The sequence below is a fragment of the Xylocopa sonorina genome, chromosome 3, assembly GCF_050948175.1.
Source record: "Xylocopa sonorina isolate GNS202 chromosome 3, iyXylSono1_principal, whole genome shotgun sequence".
Taxonomy (NCBI): Eukaryota; Metazoa; Arthropoda; class Insecta; order Hymenoptera; family Apidae; genus Xylocopa; species Xylocopa sonorina.
The window spans coordinates 10,912,211-10,933,954 of record NC_135195.1 but is presented as its reverse complement, the minus strand read 5'-3'; the positions used below and the strand labels follow the sequence as shown (position 1 = coordinate 10,933,954).

General features: G+C 45.6%; 2 protein-coding genes across 5 annotated transcripts in view; one reads left to right on the top strand and one right to left on the bottom strand.

The window, feature by feature from the left end:
- Positions 1-21,744, bottom strand: part of LOC143422291 (hymenoptaecin) — an 82,969-nt gene that overhangs the window by 27,844 nt on the left and 33,381 nt on the right. The gene's annotated exons all lie outside the window — the stretch shown is intronic.
- Positions 6,431-19,915, top strand: LOC143422265 (sodium- and chloride-dependent glycine transporter 1). Of its 4 annotated transcripts, none has more exons than XM_076892777.1 (12): positions 6,431-7,239; positions 9,625-9,881; positions 11,996-12,052; positions 13,605-13,857; positions 15,634-15,792; positions 16,459-16,666; positions 16,730-16,901; positions 17,141-17,497; positions 17,634-17,843; positions 17,934-18,275; positions 18,806-19,040; positions 19,468-19,915. In XM_076892777.1, exons 3-12 carry the CDS (start codon positions 12,035-12,037, stop codon positions 19,632-19,634), a joined length of 2,121 nt encoding a protein of 706 aa, XP_076748892.1. In that variant the 5' UTR covers positions 6,431-7,239; positions 9,625-9,881; positions 11,996-12,034; the 3' UTR covers positions 19,635-19,915. The 4 variants fall into 4 exon arrangements, with proteins under 4 accessions (XP_076748892.1, XP_076748891.1, XP_076748890.1 ...); XM_076892776.1 differs by having other exon boundaries at positions 13,602-13,857; XM_076892775.1 differs by lacking the exon at positions 11,996-12,052.

The window sequence follows — 21,744 nt, the reverse complement described above, 5'->3', positions numbered from 1 at the left end:
GACAGGAAAGAGGGTGAAATTATCGGTGTCAAGCAGTGCCATTTGGCTAGACACGCGAATAAAGCCGCTCCCTTGGTCACACCTTTTTATATGCATCGCGAATTGTGTTTTATTCGAATGCATTCTCGCCAGTTTCTCGTTAATTGCAAGGTTAAACCCTACGACCGCGGCTTTCTGCAGAACCGTACCGTTCGGTTCGGTTAACTTCTGAGAACGTAACTGCACGACTTGCAGAACGAAGGGAAAAGGTAAGCAATTTTGGTTAATGAGTGCGTGGTTGTAACTATACATCCCCGCTTGTATATGTTACTTGGAAACGATATAAGAATAATTTTTTTCTCGGGAAACAGTTTATTTTGGAAAGTGGTTTTCCTAGAACCACTGCTTTCATGTCTGTTTCCTTTTAATTCTCCTCCTTAAATTGTTATTTAAATGGTTACAAACATAATCGAACTCTAAGTATGATAAAAAGACTTTGATCTCCGAAGGATTCTTTGTTTGATTCGATCCTTTTTTCCCGATGGTGTGCTTTGAGGTATCACTTCAGTTGTATTAAAAATGCACTTTAGAATTTAGAATTCTCGACATTTTTCGAGACACATTTTTTGTTGAAGCCTTCGATTATAATTCACATTCGTATCAACAGGATGTGGCGTACTTTGTTCAGAATTCTGACAGCAGAAAAACTTGGACTTTTTCCAGCCAGTAATAATTTTTATTTACTGTACGCGAGTTTCCAGTCCCCTTGCTGTACACTCCCACGCCTCTGTTATCTTGCTGTTTTCAACAATTTATTTCAGCTGGCTCTGAACTCAATTTTTCATTTCTGGAATCTCTTTAATATATATATTACTTCAGATTCGTAAACAAATAATAACCGAACACGGTAAAAGTAATATAACAATCGCTTGCAATTGCTCCAACCGATGAATTGCCAAGTTTTCAAGTCGACAGTGTAATTCGAGGTCCTCGAGATCGCTCTCGAAGCAGGCTAGCTCGTACCATTTAGCTGCACGATCGAGAGTCGCTGATTAGACAGAAATCGGTACTTGTGCAAGTAAGGTGTCATCAGTAATTTGGTGCGAAGCCAACTACTCGAGATTTTTCGACGACACGTACATATCCGTGTCTGTCCTCGAAATACGTCAAAGGTTCGAGACGTTTCCCTCAAAGTGCACAGGGACGTGCAAAGTAACACGGACGAGGAAAACATTTTCGTTCCAGCAACGTCTACTTTTTCCTCGTCGATGTTATTCGTTTCACGATACATGTTAAACGTCCGCGAAATTTCGATAATCAACTGCACGTCGAACCAATTAAAGTGCGAAACGTCGAACCGTGATGTCCATTGAAACGACCACGACGGGAAGAACGTCAATTGCCCGTCGACGCGTCCGGACGTGGCGTATTCGCGAGACGAACCCGGGTAATCTTTTCCTTTTAATTCGACGATTTTCCATCCGGCTCGTCGAGCATCGATGACGCCCGTCAGATACCGGACATTCGAAAGTTGAGCTGAATAATAGGCGCAGCAGACGCTGTGGAATCGCGAGAGGAAATCATTAAATCCTCGCGGACGTCTATTCACTATCCCGGTTTAAAGACGCGCTGGCACAGAAGAAAATATGCGACTTATCGATCCGGGTTGGCGCAATCTAATCTAACCGTGAGAAGACCGCTCCAGCATCGACCCCACTTCGAAACGGACGCGGCCCCGCGAGACAATCGTCGCAGTTATTGCGAACGAAGTAAAGACCGCCAGGACCAGGACGAAGTAAACAGGGGCTTCCTCTTCTATTTTTTTTTTTTTTTTTTTTTCTTGCACAGTCGAAAGGCTGGGGACTAGGTTGGCGAGCTCGATAGAGATCGCGGAGCAGAAAGGTACACGGATTTACAGGGACCAGGGGTCGCTTGATAGGGGATGAAGTTTCCGCTTGGATGCGGCCGAGTTTCAATCAAGGCCAACTTTGCCATTCGTTTGCCGCCCCTCGCCCCTTCTACGCTCCTCTGCTTCTCTGTTCCTCCGTTCCTTTTCCGCCTTCTCCTCTTCCTCGCTCCATTTTCCTTCTCGTCCCATTATTCCGCCACCTTTTCTGCGATGCTTCGCGCTCTTTTTTTTCATCGTTCTCGTTGTTATCAATGTTTCCGTTTATTCGAGTAGGTTCCATCCCTTTCTTCACCCTCGTGTTTCTTGTGCGACAGCTTCTTTCTGAGAGGACGACTATCGCTCGCTCGTCCTCGACACTTTCCGTGACGCCCTTCACGTTTTTGCCGGTGAACGCTCGCGCAGATGGTTCGACGGGGTGTTCGAGGATTTTTTAATCGTCGAGATTAATTAGTACAGCGTGCGTCGTCCTAGCATCAACTAAAATTTAGTTATGGATCACGTTCTACTGGTCGCTCAGTTTTCGTATAGGATCGAACTCGATTACGACATCGGTGACCGCGTCGATTGTTCTATTAACGAGTTTTTGGCTTGGCCACTGGTAGGTCGAAGCATTTCTGCGTATCACGGCCTCCGGCCGCGTAAACACAATTCAGTTTTCACGGCTGAGCAGCTCGATTACCACTGTTTTCATCGGTGGCCGGAGTGGAATTACCAACGGCGCTTAATTAACGAGTCCGTCGTATTAATTATTACGGCGGCTCATCGAGGACACCGTTCGCGTGGTGAAACGGGACTTTCTTTCACGGTCCCAGGTCAAAGTGAAACGCAGAAGCCGCGAGTCAAGGAAAATTAAAGTGATACTACCGATTATGGCGACATCATCCAGTTTCATATCGCGTCGTGATCAGACGCGCGGATCCTTTTCGATGTCACCACACTTTTGAATCCTTGATGATATCACGGATGCTGTAAATATATTTTTATACATATTCCTAAATATTTAAATTTTTGTAATTCGAACAAAAGGATCCGGCACAAAATTCACATGCGTATGATTGAATCTGATTGAAAATAAAGTCGGCAATCTCGTAGGATCTTATCAGAATCCCATTTCAACGCAAACAAACGTGGTGTAATCCATAACCATCTCCTCTAGTCTCAACATCCTCTTTAAGCTTTAATAGGAACCGTGAAGAAAAGGGAGCGGTCTTCCAATCTGCATGAAAGGGCTGATTCGACCTTCTCGAATCTGTTCTCGATCTCCACGCTCGTGAGAACGTTACGTTGATTGATGTACCTATTACCTAGATCGAGCTTCGTACCTAAATCTTGTCGTGATTCGCAGGTGAGGCTTCTCGAGAAGGCAACTTTAAAGGGAACTCGATATGAGAACGTCTGATAATAAGATCGTTGAACAATAATCTGAGACTCTTCCAGTATCTATCGGTTTGTACTTTTCGTCTTCACAAATGGTGGAACGTTATACGGTAAAAAAAGTCGCCTTGGTGTTCTCGAGGGAGGATAATTTTGTGGCAACTCGTTTTACAATCCTTCAACGGTTCAAGGTGTAAAATGACGCGGTGATACTCGTGAGAAATCATTTTCTTCCAGCTTGTATGCACGTTCGAAAGTAACATTTTAATTAGATACCCTTAATGCGTCACCTCGAATTTCAGCTGTGGAAAATTGCAGGGTGATAGTAGACGATGGCCAAGCGTCGCGATACCGTCGATACAATGACGCAAATGTTTCCGTCATCGAATCTATGGTAGGTGGACAGTAAATTCTTGCCATACCACCTACGATAACAGTTATCCTGGCGTATCCATTTTGATTCGTGTCACAGAAATTTCATTATACGTGTACCATGTGTTTAGCGTGCATCGCTACAGTGGATATTTCGTTCCTTAAAAAGCAAGCACAAACAACGTGTGCGAATTTTTATACATCTTATATAAGTTACGCTTACAGATTGTCTATCAGTGTCCCTTCTACATCTCTGTTTATTTTTTAAACGTTCTATATCAAGCATAACGCGCGTAGGTAGCAACAGCGATTTTTACACATGACCAGTCACGTGTAATGAAATTGCAAAAGAAGATGTCTATTAAATTACAACGTAACGTGGTCGAAGTAAATTCCCGCAGAAATTTATTCAGTTTCTACATCAATCTAGAACCGACTGATCGTGTCACTTTGCAACTTCATCCGTGAAGCTGTTGCAAGAACAATGTTTGGCTTCTTACTCGAGCTATTCTTCGCTGATCTTACAGCAAGACTTATTTTAGACGTTCACCAATTTTTGCACGATTCTTGCATCAGAATAATGTTGAGCGATATGTAAATCGAGTTCCCGGCTTTCACAGGCTGAGTTAACACCGTTATTACCATTCGAGGGTTCAGAGTGTAAGCTGTGTCCAACTAGGAATTACATCCCGACGTTTCGCCAGCATTTCAGTCAGTTCGCGCAGGGGTGAAATGACACACTGATGTAGTCACAGTGACGTCGGAATGACACGGTTGTGGAGCCAAGAATTATGATCGAGCCAAGAGCGAGGAAAAAATCGAGTCACGCTACGAATTCTTAATCAACAGCTGACAGACGCGACAAAGGGTGTCTCTTTTCATCCCCGACGAAGTTCAGGACCCTGTCACTTCCACTCGATACGATTGTTAGACGTTCAGATATTGCGAAACGGTATCTTTCATCGTAACAGGGTGGAATGGAAGAACAGAGACTTGAGATATGACGTTGGACGACATCGGGGCGAAACAATGCGATCCCAGCACAATGCAAGAACCTGGACTCTCGCCCGTCCGGCTCATCCCCCAATTTAACAACTTGCGTGACTGTTACCATTCACGTCCGCCGGGTAACAGCGACTGCTATCTAGGCCATGTAAATTACTTTTGGGTAATTCGACAGTGCGCGGAATAATTTTCCATACAAAGCGCGAATCGATCGTTTTAATCGGGCAACGGGGAGTCTGTCATGCCGGATCGAAAGTTTAATCTTGCCGCGTCGTCGGCGGCTGTTATCGGGTATCGCGATTCATACACCGTTCGTTATTACCGAGCACATCGTTCCGAATGCGCCGTTTAACCTCCTTCGCGATTGAAATACTCCTTTCCGCTGGCGTGCAATTAAAAAAGTAACGTCCTACCATATTTTATACGCGGGAAGCGACATCCGCGATAACAGAGCGTACGAGCCGCGACTGCGAAGTTTATTTTCGCTGGTGGAACGTTTATCCAGCCAGCCGATACATAATTCCCCAGCTTTCTCACTGTCGTCCCGCTTTCGCGGGACGTTCGAACGATACGTACGTCGTGATAAGCCCTCGTAACTCGTTTGATTCGTATCAACGTCGATTGCGTTGATTCGCGTGGAACGTTGCGCTCTCTTAGCCCCCTCGTGGAGTAAAAGATTGCCATCCCTGCGTCACAATGACGCTGATACGCTCATTAAGCGTGGTATCGCTAGAAGGAGGGAAAAATCTGAGAGAAAGAGACGAAAGAGGCGAGGGTGCGCGTGTAAATGTGGGAGAGGAAGGTAACGTGATCGATGAACAAATAGATAAGTCGCTAGACGCGGGTATAAATTATTGAAACGAAGCGCGAGAAACAGAACGAGGTGGGAGGACGTGAAAAATGCTCGCGTGTGTATGATGGGTGACGTAAGAAGCGATGAAATAAGCAATAACTCTTGTTCTTTATTTCAGCGGTTTCTTGCCCACGCGACGGGGAAAACGGCGGAGCTTAAACTTCTTTTATGGTAATGAGACCGCCGAGTAAGTTTGACAGAGCGTGTGGCGAAAATGGGAATTTTTATAAATTCTCGATGGTTAGCTCCGGGGATGCGAGGCGAAGGATGAGAGGCGACGAAATTGCATCGAAGGCGTCGTTTTCGTGCATCAACGTTGAAAGGCCATAAGCCAGTGGGTACGCGGCTGCACTCGCGCAGTCACATAGGATTTCGACCCGCGTCGGTTTGCCTTATGGACCTTTACCGCTGGTGCACGCGTACTCGATGGACTTTCCAAGTCCCGCGTTTGCCAAACAACGCTTCGAATCTAATTTTCTTGTTCCCCGATTTCCCTCTTAATCCCGTCGAACTTCCACTCGAAAGTCTTCATCCCGGGAATGTTAATCGAAAGGTAAACACCGAACGAGACTTACCAAGTGCGAGCGAAAAACTGCTCTCGCGAGTCCAAAGAAAGGAAGGGTAAAAACGGAGAGAAAAAAAAGACAGAGGCGAGGAGCAACGAGGTAACTCGGCGCATCAACCGCGAGGCTCTCGCGAAGGGGCGAGAAAGACACGAGCCCCCTCGTCTCGAATCAAAAGAGCAAACAGCGCTAATTGCGTCATCAAGCCAGCAAGACTATGACCGTGCGGGTGCACGCGAACCGACGAGCCGGGACCGAGCTGTCCCCGTCTCGCGTCGTTCACTAGGAACGAAAAAGTGGGAACAACGGCAGGAAAGTAGCAATGGCGAGGAGATGAAAAAGAAGGAAAGAAGAAAAAGCGGAGGAAGAAAGAGCGGCGGCGCAAGGTCGAGTAGTATTTCGAAAGTTAAAGTGTTTCGCTGTAAACGATAGGTAGGTAGGGAAGGTGGGTAGCCGGTGGTGGAGAGAGAGTAGGTGGTGAAGTGGCCGAGGAGAGAGTGCAAGGTTTAGGGTAGGACGCAGCTCGCAGGAGCAGTAATATCGATCGATCCGTCGAGTTTGAGGCTCGACAGGGTCGACTGGCGACTGGGGGTGCTGCAAGTAGAAAAGCTCTCCCATAAGCAGGCAGGCAGGCTGGCTGGCTGGCTGCCCGGGCACGGACCGTATCCACTGTCTGTCCGTCCGTCCGCCTCGTCTCGTCTTGTCTCGTTTCGCCGCGTTTAGTCTCGCGTAGTCGCGTCTGTCTCTGCCACTCCGTTCCTCTTCTTGCTTATCCTCGATTCCCGTGTTCGACGCCGCGTATCACGCACGGCAATCGGTTCGAACCGATTCCTGTCGACAGACGATGGAACGCGCGACTATTGCCGCCGAGACAGGGAACGAGTAGGGAACGAACCGGGGCTAGCCGTTTCACCCCTCGTTAGGGGAGAGGTTTCGCCGCGAGGGCAAGTGTGGTGCTCGTCGGATTTGTGTGCCGTGTGGACTTACGCGGCGGTACGGTTCCCAGCCTGTGACCTTGAGAACCAGTGACAGTGCGTGTCTCTGACCTTGGCTAGGCGGTTCCCAGAGTTCTCCAATGGCAGCGCGGTCACCGCTGCCAGACGCGACAGCTGATCGACCACCGGCCAAGCGGATCTCCCGTGGACGACGTGCACCAAACGGACTGCGTCACAGAGCATAATCAGGTGCGTGCGATCGAGCGCGTCCAAGTATCAGGGGTTGATCCTCGTCCGGGACTGAACCGTTCACGCCACTCGGTGAACGACATTCGTACCGCGGTTACGTAACGGATCGACCCTCGACACGAACGGAATTACTGCCAGGAATATCGTCCGTTCCTGTAAACCGTGGGTAATCTCGCTGATTGATCCGTGCTTGTTTCGATTTAGTGTATAGCAATTTTTCTCCTCGAATTTCGTGGTATTCGTGCTGTCAGTCGTTTTCTGCTTATTTTGGGGCTCGAACTTAGGGTTGATCGTCGGTGGAGGAGTTACGGGCTCTTTCTTTAGAATTTTTTCGCTCGGTTCGTGCATGTCCGGGCTCGAAATGGATTTAATGTTCAATTTTCCGAATGAATTTGTTATCTTCTCGACATTTTGCTTATTTGGGACGTTAGAGTATTTTAAAAAAATTGTTTTCTCAAATTAATTCAAGTTCGATCGTGTGATCGTCGTCAGATACGTTTTATGATTGATTCGTCAGCTCTGTTGATCGTGGTATGCGATTATGGAATGTTCGCGTGTCAGCTTGTAATAGGTTCCACTGACACAGATTTCGTGAGGGCACAATGCACTATCGAGTTCGGGTTTACGTAAGACCGTAAGCCAGGGTACATGTACAAAGACTAGCCACCGTAGTTAGCCGGGTGACATTTAAGCGTGACTATAGTGACGTCGTGCATTAAACGCGCTCGAGTTGCGTTTTATCCCACTGGCTGAACAAGAGAGGGTGCAAGGATTTTTACCTAAATCTACAAGCGTTCGTACGAATATAGAACCGCTAATTGCTAGAAACATATTTATACTCTACCACACTCCATTTCAAACAATCCTACCATTCAAATCTGTATCCATTTTTCTTTGCTAGAACCACGTACGCGTATAAAATATTTTTACTTTATAATACTTTTAGTATATCACGATGTACCAAACGATTCTAAAGATCGTTACTTATTACCTTGACGAGCGACGAGAAATGAAAAGAGGAACGAAATTTCGCGCAGCGAGGGCGCACTCGGGTCGCACCCCTCCGCCAATGGAAAGGTTAAAGATGAAAGTCTGCCACGGACAAGGTCAACAGCTGACGATTAACGTTAACCGTGTGATCATAGACAGGGATTGCGATCATGATTGATTGGCTTGTTAACATCCACTTATAGTGTTCGATTTATCGAGACCCCTCGTCGCACGTCTCAAGATCGCGTACTCGATGAGATGTTTATCCGTACCGCCGTTTAATCCTAATTGCGACGTTCTTTTCCTCTCTGATGACAACGTTGCTCCACATCGATCTCGTGGAAGCGATCCGCGTCACGATTTTCACCCTTCTTCGGGGTGCTCTACGCCATCGAGCGATCTTTGCAGATGGACTCACGAGTGGAACGTTCCAAGTCGCTCTAATCCTTTGAGACGTGACTACTTCTCCGTAGTCGCCTCAGGATCTACTCGGACGTTTAATGATTAAGGAAATCAGCGTTGTTTTTAGTAGAAATTTTTTTTTTATATATTATGAGAAAGTGGATCGAACATTTAGAATATGAGAGCGGCACGTCTTTAATATAGTATTAATACATTCGCTGAAAGTTTAACTTGGAAGAAGCACCAATCATATTACTGCAGAGCCGTGTCATTCGAACGTCCAATCCTGAAATTATTACATCAATTGCCATACAATTACGATATTCGATGGAATATTAACCATCCTATTATATTCAACAGCGTTTCGTAATCGCGTTTCCATAAAGTGAGTGCTTCCTCCGTCGTTCAGACGGAAGTCTGTCGATGGTCGGGGTGTATAATAATTGCGCCATTCAGCAAAATGCCGTCCCTATTACGCCGCGCGATCGTATTTTCTCAGACATGCTTGTAAACGGCTATCGAACGATGTTAATTCCGCGGCGATGTTATTTATCGCTGTGCAGGGGGGTATTTCCGGTGGATCGAAACTATCGTTAGTCGAGTTCCACGATTAACGGGCGAGAAAAGGGAATGATGGAAATAATGGGCGGGGTAGAAATACAGCGTGACCCAGGCTGTCAGCTACAAAGTGTTGGAAGGAGTAACTACGTTATTGCGTGACGATGTATCTGGTGTGAACTTGATAACAGCAATTAGGACCTGACTAATTATTGTTTAGCGACGTAACCAGTCCGCGAGTCAACCGCGCCGATGATTTTCCGTCCCGACCGATCGTTCTGTTTCGTAGAATCTCCTCGATTCGATTCACGCGAAGGCATGATAGAAATAATTGTAGACGTTGATTTAAACAGTAATTGGTAATAATGAAGAGTTTCGAAATGACAATTTTCTAGATATATAGGTGTTCAGTGTTCGCTTTGATGTTGTTTCCAGGAGAATGAACGTCGAGAAGAGAGATCCGCAGAGGAAGTTCGAGGACACGGAAATCAGCGAAGCAATCAGCTCGAGCGGAGCTATACATTAACAATGGACACCAGTGGATCAAGAACAGATGTGCCAGCACGAGTTGTCAGACGTTCGCAGAGCATGAAGAGGAGAAGACTCGTCTGATTTCGTAGACGCGTTCGGTGCCAGTTTGGAGAATGGAGGAGTCCCCACCAAGGATTCGTTCCTATCTGGACTGCTGGGACGTAAGTGAATCTCTCGCAATATTTATTTCCTTTTTTTTCAAATTAAGACATTTGAAATCGCTAAAAAAAAAAAAAAAGAAATTTCGACCAAGAACTAGCAAGTGTTCTCGAGCGAAGGTTAAGCGACGTTCAAGTACTCGAGATAAAGGGGAGAAAAAAAAGGTACGGCTCAAAGCTGCTTGAAGAATACAATTGTCGGGACTCTTCCCGATTTAAACTCGAATTATGGAAATTGCGCGCGCACACTAGGAGAGCGCGAAGCTTTTTCGCCCGAGCGCTCGTTCAGAGGGGTGCTAGTCGCTCCTCGTGCCAACCCCTCGATCCGCGTAACACTTGCACAACCCCGCGGACACCATTGTTCCCCAGCTCTTCTCTGCGTCCCCTTTAGAATCGTACCGTTTTACAGACACCTTGTATAATAGTTTGTCGTTGAATCGCCTCCTCCGTTCGCCTCGTTTCGTGAATTCGCGCGTTTCGTTTTACTTGAAACAAATTAGGTCCTCTAAATCATCCTCTTGTTCCGGAAAAGTAGTTGCCTCTATTGAGTCGTTTTCTGTAGCACAGAAAAACCTCGAACCACATTAATTATTATCAACAGACACTTAGCTCGAAAAAGAGAGAACAACCCATAACCTACTTTGAACTTCCTACTCCGCGAAATATTCTGGAACCGTATAGGTGTATGTAGTTTCACAGTAGGATATCCTCCAATAAAGAGAATGTTCAGAGAAATCCTCGGGATCTGATTCAGCGAAGCGAAAAGCTCCAAGTATTTGGTCGCGACATCGAGCCCTCGATGCTTGACATTTTGTAGACGAAGACTCGGATTTTCGGTTTTCATTCGAATACGCTGGAATATAGGACTGATATTCTCCAGCGAGAAAGAGAGATAGAGAGGCAGAGAGAGGGCGAGAGAGGGAGGTGTGTGCTCGAGGGGAAATCGATGACGAGCGCCGCACGGACAGCTAGAATCCATCTCGAAAATGAAATTTCCTTGAACGGGCTCCTCGGGCTTTAATCGATCCGTGAAAACCAAATGTTCTCGAGCCTCAAGGCGAACGTTTAAACTAACCACCGCCGCGAGAACTCGCGAAACATTGCGGAACCGTCACGACCGTAAACGCCAACATCAATTTCGCGGTTTCCGGCAAAACGAACGCTGGCTGAATGACTCGTGGAAGCTCTCAAAAACATTCTCGATGCGTACTTCCCCGTGGATCGATCGTTACCCCTTTTTCGCAACGCCGTTCACGTAAGGAGGATTAATTAACGAGACGACGCGACAGAATCACGATCCCATTTAAAAGAGAAGCGAAGGATACGTTTCACTTTGGTCGACTAAACGAAATTAAAGGAAAATTGTCAGCGCGAATTACCATTCTGTTTAATCAATTGCATTATTCATTTGCAGTGAATCGCGTAATATCGTCTGTCTGTCCAGTAAAAGCGGTTCGCGACGATTTATTGTGCGCAGAAATTTCGTTTCGATAAATTTCTCCTGTCTTACGTTTACCATTGTAACACGAATCTCGACGTATGTGGGTCCGGTCGGAATAAGGGTTGCGAGTGGAGTTAAGTAGAGCGTGTCAACGGTAGTGGTGGGTTGAAGTTGTCGAAGGTTTTAATAAGTTCTCAGGGATACCGATTCGACGTTACTTAAAGCTGGCAGTGGTGAGCTCGTGCAAAAAAGAAAATGTACTACTGAAAATTATACGTGTATAGAACAAGTGGAAAAGACCTCATTGGAGAGAAAACTGTTCGAGAACGATACTTCTGCGACCATTTAAACGCAATTAGCAACACAGATAAGTGCAAACGCGAAATCCTTGATAACCGAGTGTTAATTAGTGAAGACTAGATCGAGCAATCAGAAAGGGCAGTAAAGACAGTAGGAAAATACCGACAAAAGTGAACACTTGTGAGAAGTACTAGACTAGTGCAAAACATAGCGTCAAAATTTTTATGGGATTAAAATAATTGCATTATTATTTCACGAAGTGGCGTCTAGGATACTTATTGAATTTTTTTACATTGTAAAATATATGTCTAAACATAGTTTAAAAGCGAACGAGTTGCAAGAAAAGTGTTACTAATTCATTAAATGATGTGCACAGAGACGTAGGAAAGAGAGATTGTTGAAGAGATCCTGTTAAATGGAATTTAAAGGCAAGGTATGCAATTTCAAATAATTAAAAGCGTACACACTGCTAATTGACGCATTAGTGATACCTAGAGACAATGGCTTTTGATTGCTTTCGATGTCCCTTTAAACGACGAATAAACTCTTCTTCCATCGTCGGCGTGATACGTAAAGAAGAACCGGAAGAGAAATACGCGCGGCTGATATCGAGATATCGAGAATTTGTTCGTAAACGCAGACACGGGGAAAATTTCGAGTCGTTTTCAATACCGCACGGCTGTAATATTGGCGTCGTGAATTTTATTGCGATCTGCTGACAATTTCAAGATATCTCACGGAGCATTTATTGCGATCTCCTCTGAACGCGAGTCACCTCGAAGAACCGTGTCATTTTTTACGTGAAATTAAATTCAAGCACCATCGTGTAGTCTCGATGTTTGAAAGTCAACGATAATATCAAACTCTACTCAGCTTGCAACGAAATTCATCGATACCCAAGGATTTTTCTGAAATCTACGGGCGATACAGATGAAGAAAAAAAAGTGTTCGCGTTCTCGTTTAACGGTTGGAAGCCAGAGGAATCGATACTGTTCAAGGTGGTAGACGCTTTCACGCATTGCACGCGTATCACGCTGTGCAGAACGTAAATCGACGAGTTCACGTTGCACTCGACACGTTCGTGTGTCTCTCGGTGCGATAGGTGTTCAACGTTCGCGACGTCGAGGAAATTAGACGGCGCATGACAAATCGAAACGTCGATGCAATTTGTTTGCGCTGATTTCCCAATGGTCATTACCATTCTCCGTTCCCGCGGAGTTTCTCCGCGGACTCTGCAATTTATTTCGTTTACGTAACACCGTCGAGCGATCGTCGGGAGGGGAACCACCGATTTTAAAGGAAAACAGCTGAAATTTGTAACCACCCTCCGTTCCAACCCCCATGGCAGAGCGCAGCGGCTCTCAGCGGACGATCGTTCCATTGAAATTCTCCTAATTACAGCGCGAGGAGGGAAGTTGATTTATGGAACGCAATTAAAATTTCTGGAAGAAAGTTCGAAGCAATATTTTCGAAGTTAGCCCGAGTTAAAGGAAAATGCGTGGAACGCGCGGCGTCCAACGGTCTGACCTAATTCGATGCTTAACGATGTTACAATTTCTCTTCCGCCGTGAACGAAGTTAAGCATTTACGTTGCTGGTGTGTCACGCCTCGTTATTTCCTTCAATTCTTCACGATCTAGAAAATAAAACGCGAATTAGATGTATTCCTGTTCTAGATTTTATTCTCTTGATACGTGCCATAATACGCGAGTCCATTAACAAGCTGAGCACCATGGAAACTGTTTGGTATAGAGCCGGCAAAGTATATTTATTTACATGAAATGGTTTCCTAAGAATAACCGTTGACGTTGGAGAACCGCTGGCCCGGTAATGCAGTCTCGCAGACATTTACAATACTCGATACGTACCCTTCGGTGAACAGAGTATCGAACTTTCCGCGCAATGTACCGCAACGAACTGTTTCCATGGAGCAGTAAAACGAATTCGAGCGAAATGAAATGGTCCCGTGCCGCATTTCTGCAGCAGAACGAAGACAAGTACTCGGTGGCGAACAGCCAAGCGCCGCTGCAGGCCGGCGAGGACGAACACCCGGAACGCGGCACATGGTCCGGGAAATTCGACTTCCTCCTGTCTCTTCTGGGCTACAGCGTCGGACTTGGCAATGTCTGGCGGTTCCCGTATCTCTGCTACTCGAACGGAGGCGGAGCGTTTCTGATACCGTTCACCGTCATGCTGATTATCGCCGGGCTGCCGCTCATGTTCATGGAGCTCTCCTTAGGTAAGAGCCGATTTAATTGACGATCCAGCACCATATTTTACATTCTCGACATTGTACATTGATATACATTATCATCTCGTGCATCTATACATTTAATTAGACAGCGTAATATTAGAAATTATGCATTGAACATCAGCGATAACGAAAGAGTCTTAGCTCCTTCGTCGCATTCTTTAAGTTCGAGGAAGAATAAGAATTGCAAGGAGTTAGGCAGCGTGAAAGAGCAGGGTGATCTCATTGTAAGGTGTCTAATAAAGCGGAGGAACGATCATTCCAGTCCCGCGAAAAGCTCGAGTAACTTAATTTCGAGTTGTTTGCCCCGCGTAATCCAGCGATTCGGGATTGTTACGAACCAACCGTGAGCTTCGAGCGCCCAGAACGCTCGGGGCTACACGCTCTGACCGACTATCGATTAAACGAATATCGTCGGGACCAGCGTTGAAACTTTCCGAGGAGGCAGCCAACGGCTTCCTTCTATCGGGAAAGTGAAATAGGAAAAGTGCAAATCAAATAGAAACTTTGATACGGTCGTACATCACACGGCGACGTTCCGATCGAAGATGGATCGCGTGTAACACGGTGACCAGTCGTTTGTAGGGAACGCTCGACGAGGCTCGAAAGAGATTCCAAGGGGAGATCGTGGAAGAGAAAACAAGATGAAACTCAGGAACGATAAAATCGCGTTCGAGGCCTAGTTTCAGAGGAACCGAGACATTGAAAGTTCTCGCGTACGCTCGCACTAATTGCTGGAGGTCATCGAGTCAGTGCCCACGCGAATGTTCGCGTGCAACTGCATGGGATTTCGTTACGTATCGTGCAAACTTGTATATTTTTTTCTAATCTACGCGATCGATTTTCAAAGTCGACACTTTCAGCGACAGATCACCGAACGCTGTTTTACTAATCTCCCGAATCATCCCTTAAAATTTCTCTCAGCATTGACGGAACTACCCGCAAGCTCGCAGAACTCTGGTGCAAGTAGGTTCGTGTGTAAGTAATCTCCGCGAAGCTCGCATACTAACGAGATCATCAAACGACCCGTTTCTCAGAACGTATTCCCTTAATTAAACGACGCATGACTCTACGCGTTTCACCCCTTTAATGCCACAGCTGCAGAGATATCCGACTCGAGTGCAAATAATATTTCAACGATTCGCGGAAATCTTTATACAGTATTTATTCACGAATGTACGTCATTGAACACATCCATCGCGTCTCCCCCTTCTCTGGTAACTTTCGATCAGTTTCCCGCACGGCAAGTTGTTTTAAAATTAAATGGCGGCGATATAATCGCGAGCAATATCGGCGGCGGAGCTGCGTAATCGATGCGAGGAACGCGATAACTCCGTTGCTACGCCTTCGCCGGAACAAAAGTCGTGACGCTCCGAATCGCACGGAAATAGCCATCCCCCGCGTTGTACGTAAGAATGCAAGCACCCGTTCTTATCGTCGTGCTTTCTCAAGGTCGGCTCTATCTGCGTTTGTTGATTCACTAAAATAGAACGATCAATGAACGATCGTTCCTCGTTACCAGGCTTACGTAACGTTATTTTTAGGTTCACCCGGTGAACCGTTCGTGATATCGACCCCTGTCCCGCGATTCGATGCTCCGTGTAAATTGCAGGTGCATCGGCGGCCTGGCACAGATAGCTTATTGATCGATTTTCTTCGTCCACTCTTCTTTTTCCCTCTCGCTCTCTCGCTCCCGTTCCCGCTTCATCCCCGCAATTCACCCTTTCTCTCTTCTTTTCTACTTCGCGATATTCTCTCCCCCAGGGCAGTACGCGAGCCTTGGCCCAGTGGCAGCTTACAAACGCTTCTGCCCCCTCCTGCGCGGCTTGGGATATGGAATGGTGTTGGTCAGCTCCGTGGTGATGCTCTATTACAATCTGATCATCGCCTGGACCCTTTATTATATCTTCGCCTCAGTGGCCGGTGAGTTTTTAGCCTTCTTTTTTTTTTTATAGACACACCACCTTTCACCCTCTGTCGCTCTTCGCGTTCCAAATGGTTTACGAGCGACCGTTGAAAGATGGTACCACGGAACCGTGAATTATTGATCTGGCCGAGTGTAGGTTACTGCGTTTCGAGTACCAGCGAGTGTCTGGGTTTCGCGGTGTTTCTTGTGAATTTCAGTACTTGTTTCGTTCTTTTTCACTTTTTTGTTCATCGCGGGATACGTACGGTTGAGAGACGTTGGCAGATAGTTCGGTAGTGTAGGTGGTTTTAATGATGAGTTACTGAATGGTTGGGCTTTATAATAGTGGATGGTCATTTTTAATTTAAGAGTTTGTTTCAGTTATACGATGGGGTTACACAAGAGGCGTTTTGTGTGCGATTGTGTAACGTTGAAAGCCGGTCGAAATGTATATTCGCGTGGAAGGTGTAGCGTAACAGCAGGAGATACCTAAACGTGGTATTCTCTGCTAAATACGTATACGATCGAGAACGAAATTGTTCTAGTCGGCACTGTAGATCAATTCGGGCAGTTTTAGTCATCGCGATTATCAAAATTAAAAATAGCGTATCAAAGAAATAGGGGATAATTTCTCAATTAACAGGTAAATATAGTCTATTGCACATTATTGTCGATACGCGCAGGGGCTGGTAAACTGCCGTGGGGCAAGTGCGAACCACCATGGAGCACCGAGGACTGCTTCATGCCAGAAGCTGCCGAGATGTGCGTGTCTCAAAACATGAGCTACTTCAAAGGGAAATGTTTGAACTCCACTCATATGGCCACCATGGGCCTGACTATCGAAAACATCACCAGTGCCATTAGAAAACCACCGGCAGAGGAATATTTCAAGTACGTCCACTCTCGATTTGATCATCGAGACGTAGCATGAACGAAACAATATATATTTCGTAGCAATCACGTGTTGGGGATAAGTAGCGGAATTGAAGAGACGGGCTCGATTCGACCCTCGATGGCAGTGAACCTGCTGCTGGCTTGGATCATCGTCTTCCTCTGTCTGAGCAAAGGTGTTCAAAGTTCGGGGAAGGTTGTCTATTTCACTGCTCTGTTCCCGTACGTCGTCCTGGTAAGCGTACCTTTGAACAACAATTCTCATCTCTTTCCCGAACTTTCAAAAGTTTGCAACATTTTGAAGACCACTGTCAAAGAATCCTCACTTAAAATAGTATCCAGGTTACGCATTCAAGTCCTAAATTTCGTAGAACCAACTATTTTTAATGTCACATTATTCCTCGACGTTCATAAATCGAACGATATCACGAAGAGAAACTGGGCGTAAAAGATACGTCACGTTTTTGTTCGCAGATCGCTCTTTTCGTTCGAGGTATTCTACTTCCTGGTGCCAACGAGGGTATACTATTTTATCTAACGCCCGATTGGAAAAGGCTGATGTCCGCGAAGGTGTGGGGCGACGCAGCCGTGCAGATATTCTTCGCCCTGAGCCCCGCTTGGGGCGGATTGATCACCCTCAGCTCCTACAACAAGTTCACCAACAATTGCTACAAGGACTCGCTGATCGTCGCCGTTAGCAATATCGGCACGTCGTTCTTCGCTGGTTTCGTCATCTTCTCGGTAATCGGATTTCTGGCTCACGAACTGGATGTGCCTGTGGCCTCCGTCGTCGACCAGGGTGCTGGACTGGCGTTCATAGTCTACCCTGAGGTTAGCGAGGCAGACGATTCTAATCTTCTCTTGAAAATATAACGATACTTGCTCGAATTGTAGTGAAATAATGAGTAGTGATCGCTCGTGGATTTTGTGAAACGTTATTCATTCTGAAATATATACTAAAACGTAGGTGGTAGCACGTTTACCGGTCGCACCGGTTTGGTCGTTGCTCTTCTTCGTGATGCTACTCACCTTGGGCCTGGATTCGCAATTCGCGTTAATGGAGACCGTCACCACCGCTATACTCGACGCATTCCCAGCGTTAAGAAATTACAAGCTCTGGGTTGTTCTTGCGGCGGCTGTGTTCGGCTACGGCGGTGGAATTATATTCACTACCAATGTGAGTAGCTTCTATCAAATTTGCAGACAGTTAATATTAAAAACTTCGCTAATCCAATCGTTTTTTATTACTCTTTTCAATCGTCTCTAGGCTGGTATGTACTGGTTGCAACTGATGGATAAGTACGCAGCGAATTGGTCGGTCCTGTTGATCGCCATTGGCGAGTGTATCCTGGTCGCTTGGATCTATGGTGCTGACCGATTTCTCGACGACGTGCAGCAGATGATCGGGCCGCGCAGTCGTCCCTGGAGGTTCTTCTGGACCTGGATGTGGAAGGTGGTTACACCAGCGACGCTGTTCTTCATCCTCTTCTTCAATTGGGTCGAGTACGAGCCCCTGAGATACGGCGAGTACGTTTATCCGAAGTGGGCGGACGTCGTCGGATGGGTCGTTGGTATGATACCCGTTTTGGTCATCGTTGGCGTCGCCCTCGTAAGTAAAGCTGTTATTCAAAACTATCGGCAACGAGTTGGCGAACACGCGATGCACGCTCGCGGTGCGATTACAGCGGTACGATGAACGTTTGAAAGTATTCGAGCTGTTCGAATCGAACGTGCCGAATGCGAGCGAGCACAATGCGACGTCGATTATTGGTGTATCGATTATTGGCACGGCGATTATAAGAGTTGCTGGGTTGCACGGGCAGAGCTACTTTCAATTCTCGAGTGTTCCGTCGTGCAACTGCGAGCGATATGCCGGATGCATTAATTATGACTTATCGAACGGTTCCCTTCCGCTTATTATTGTTACATAAAGAACAGTTACTTCCCTCGAGGCGAATTCTCTTCTTTCCATATAAAGATCGTCACTCGTTTGCGAGTAATTTCGACTCGTGAAACGAGAGATCTAATGGTGTATCGATTATAAAGACGACGATATCCACGTTTCGCGAGCATCGCAGTCAGCTTCGTTAAGAGACAGTCGATTGACGTGTTGATATCGAGTGGAGCGGTACTTTGCAGGATCAATTGAGGGATCGTCGTCGTCGTTCCGCTTACGACGACGACGACGACGACGACGATGACCTGGACAACAGACCGTCGTACCAGAGGCAAGGGAAAGGGAGAACGAAGAAGAGCAAGGGGAAGAACGTGTGGTGGCGTGCCAAGATGCTTTTGCAGCCCACTTCCGACTGGGGCCCGGCAAACAGGAATCTGTCAACTCCGTCGAGAACGCTCACACACACACCGTCGCCAGGTAATCAGCCACTTAATTAAAGCGGCCAGTCGCGTGCTACTTGTACGGCATCATCCGGCTGGTCGTGTGTCGCGATCGGTGCACGGTCTCGTGCGCGTGCAATTTTCGACTCATCAGCCTCGGTGCTAATCAGATTTAACTTGGCTGGTAGATAATTAATCTAGATATAACACGCTGGGGTGGACCGTATGTGCATTACGCTCGAGTAAAGGGTAAGAGCGAACAGCCGTGAGCAAATTGCGTTTTTCCTTTTTCTTCTAATGAAACTATGTTGCGTGCAAACGGTACGCACGCGTATTTGTATGGATCGAGCGTTTAAGTAGATTAGAAGATCGCGTCGATTAAGATTAAACATCGACTAATCGTTTGAGGAATGTAGAGCTTGTAATATAGATAATCAGAATGTAATAAAATAATTATGGTCCAGGGCCACCGGGTGGATACGACTCCGTGAGAGACACCATAGTCCTGGTGAACGGTCAGCCAATGATGGTGCAGCCCTCGAGCACTTCCGGCACCGCTCAGAAGCTTCCTGGACCATCGATCCTCAAGAACTCAAGTAAAACCGACTTGATCACGTCCCAACAAGTCTGACACGATGTTCATTTTATCACTAAAGACGAGTCTGCCCAGAGAACTATCGCCAAAGATACGACACGCCAATAACAGGTAGTTGAATATCGCAGATAGGTTCGGTTAATCGATCGACAATCGATCGGGAGAGGCGGTCAAACGAAGGTTGACGTTGAATGTTCCAATAGCGGGAAGATTCCTACGAATTTATTTTTTTTAAGCGGAACACCCAGTGTATTTTTTTTTTATATATGTTCGAACAGTTCCAGTCTTCATATTTTTCATTCCCATATATAGTTTCATTTGTCGCGACGTGAAATAACTTATAAACTTTGTACCCTTACGTTCAAACGGAGAACTCTAGTTTCGTTACTTCTGATCGTTACGTTCTTCAAACATTTAAACGATAACGTTCAGTATCGAATGTTAATTTATCTCGTTTCGAAATAGTTATACGCAAGTGAGACTAATAATCGTTCAGTATAGCGATTCGTACGGAACGTAAAAGGACTATAAATGTATCGATCGCGATCAGAGAAGACTGTCGACAGGACAAGACGGCGTGCAAAGAATCCGTGACACACTAAGCACACGCGCTGCTGTGTAAAACGTTTAACAAAATTACGCTACTCCACTGCTTTCGATTGTACATAAGAACATGAACAAACAAACGAAAAAACGAAAAAGAGCCAAAAAAAAAAAAAGAAAAAAAAACAGAACAACAACAACAGTTAAATAAAATACGCATGAAAATGAAAAAGTCGCGAGGAATTTAATAATCGTACGTATTCCAGCGATGAAAGTTACGTATTTATTGCTACCTGCGCTGAAGCGACGTAAAAGTTATTAAAAAAAATCTAGAGCAAATGAACGTTTCTCCGCCCCGCTATTTGGGCGGCCATCACTGAACGATTAATTGCTTCCGTGTAAGGTATCTTTATCTAAGGTAATGTTCACTTGCATAGCGAAAAAATTCGATTTAGACGTTCCGTGCGATAGGCGTGTTCGATTTAGCGGTCGAATCGTGGGATTCGTTGGCATTACGCGTCACGACCGATGTAATCTCGTATCACCCGCCAGAGAGCAAGCTGAACTACCCATTGAAATCCGCTGAAGAAATTTGTCGCAGGTACTCGTTGTTATCCGACGCAGGTTCAGACGCCGCATCTCGTTTTTTTGTAAAGTGTGTTTCTATAATAGCTACGTAAAACGTTTGGTATTTTTCGATGTTGACTCGCGAAATGTTTCTTACCTGGTATGCATTGTCGTTCGTGGTTAGAGGAAAATGAAAGGAAAAAGAAAATAATGAGAGACGAGATAATCAAAATTGCATCGAGAAAGATTTCGAGGGATGTATGAGAAAGATTTCGAGGAGTGTTAAACGTGAGGAGATAGGGGTGGCTGTTTAAGTAGAATAGATGGATCTAAGTGCCGACAGGAGTGAAGTGGTACGATCTTAGACAGTATTATCTTCCTAAAAAGGGATGATTAGCGCTATCCTTCTTCCTGGGTTCACTTGTCGATGTCCTCCATTCGAGAGATCGCAACAATCGTTAACCGAAAGGGGGTGTACAGTATTTTTGTTACGATTGTTCGTCGCGATTGTTGCCCCGTTTTTTGTCGTCTTAAACGTTCAGCGTTGGTGCATGATCGAAATAGAATATCGGTAGGATCGAAGGTTCATTACCAATAAGAAATTTGCACAGTTTCAATTTCGTTTCGTTCTCGTGCCCGAAACGACTGAATTTTGTTGAGGTTGACAGATTTCATTTCCATTCCCCACAGACTGAAAAATAGCGAAAATAACATTGTGTAAATATAATTATCCATTCAATTGATTTTTAAATACTATCATGTATAATTAATAATACATAATTGTTATCGGTAGTAATACTAGAGACATTGAAAACTCTTACAAAAAGTCAATGAATAGAAGGTATAACGCTTAAAGGGTTAAATTGTTGAGCGTCAAAGGAATATATTGTTCAACGGAGAAGAAAAAAAGAGTAGAGTATTTATTTGTCGTTAAATATTAAATAGATTCGAGAAGAGAGTGTGTGATAAGGTCGGAGGAATCGAGGGAAAGTCAAAGAGCGAAATTAAGTTTAGCAAGAAATGATAATAACGATTA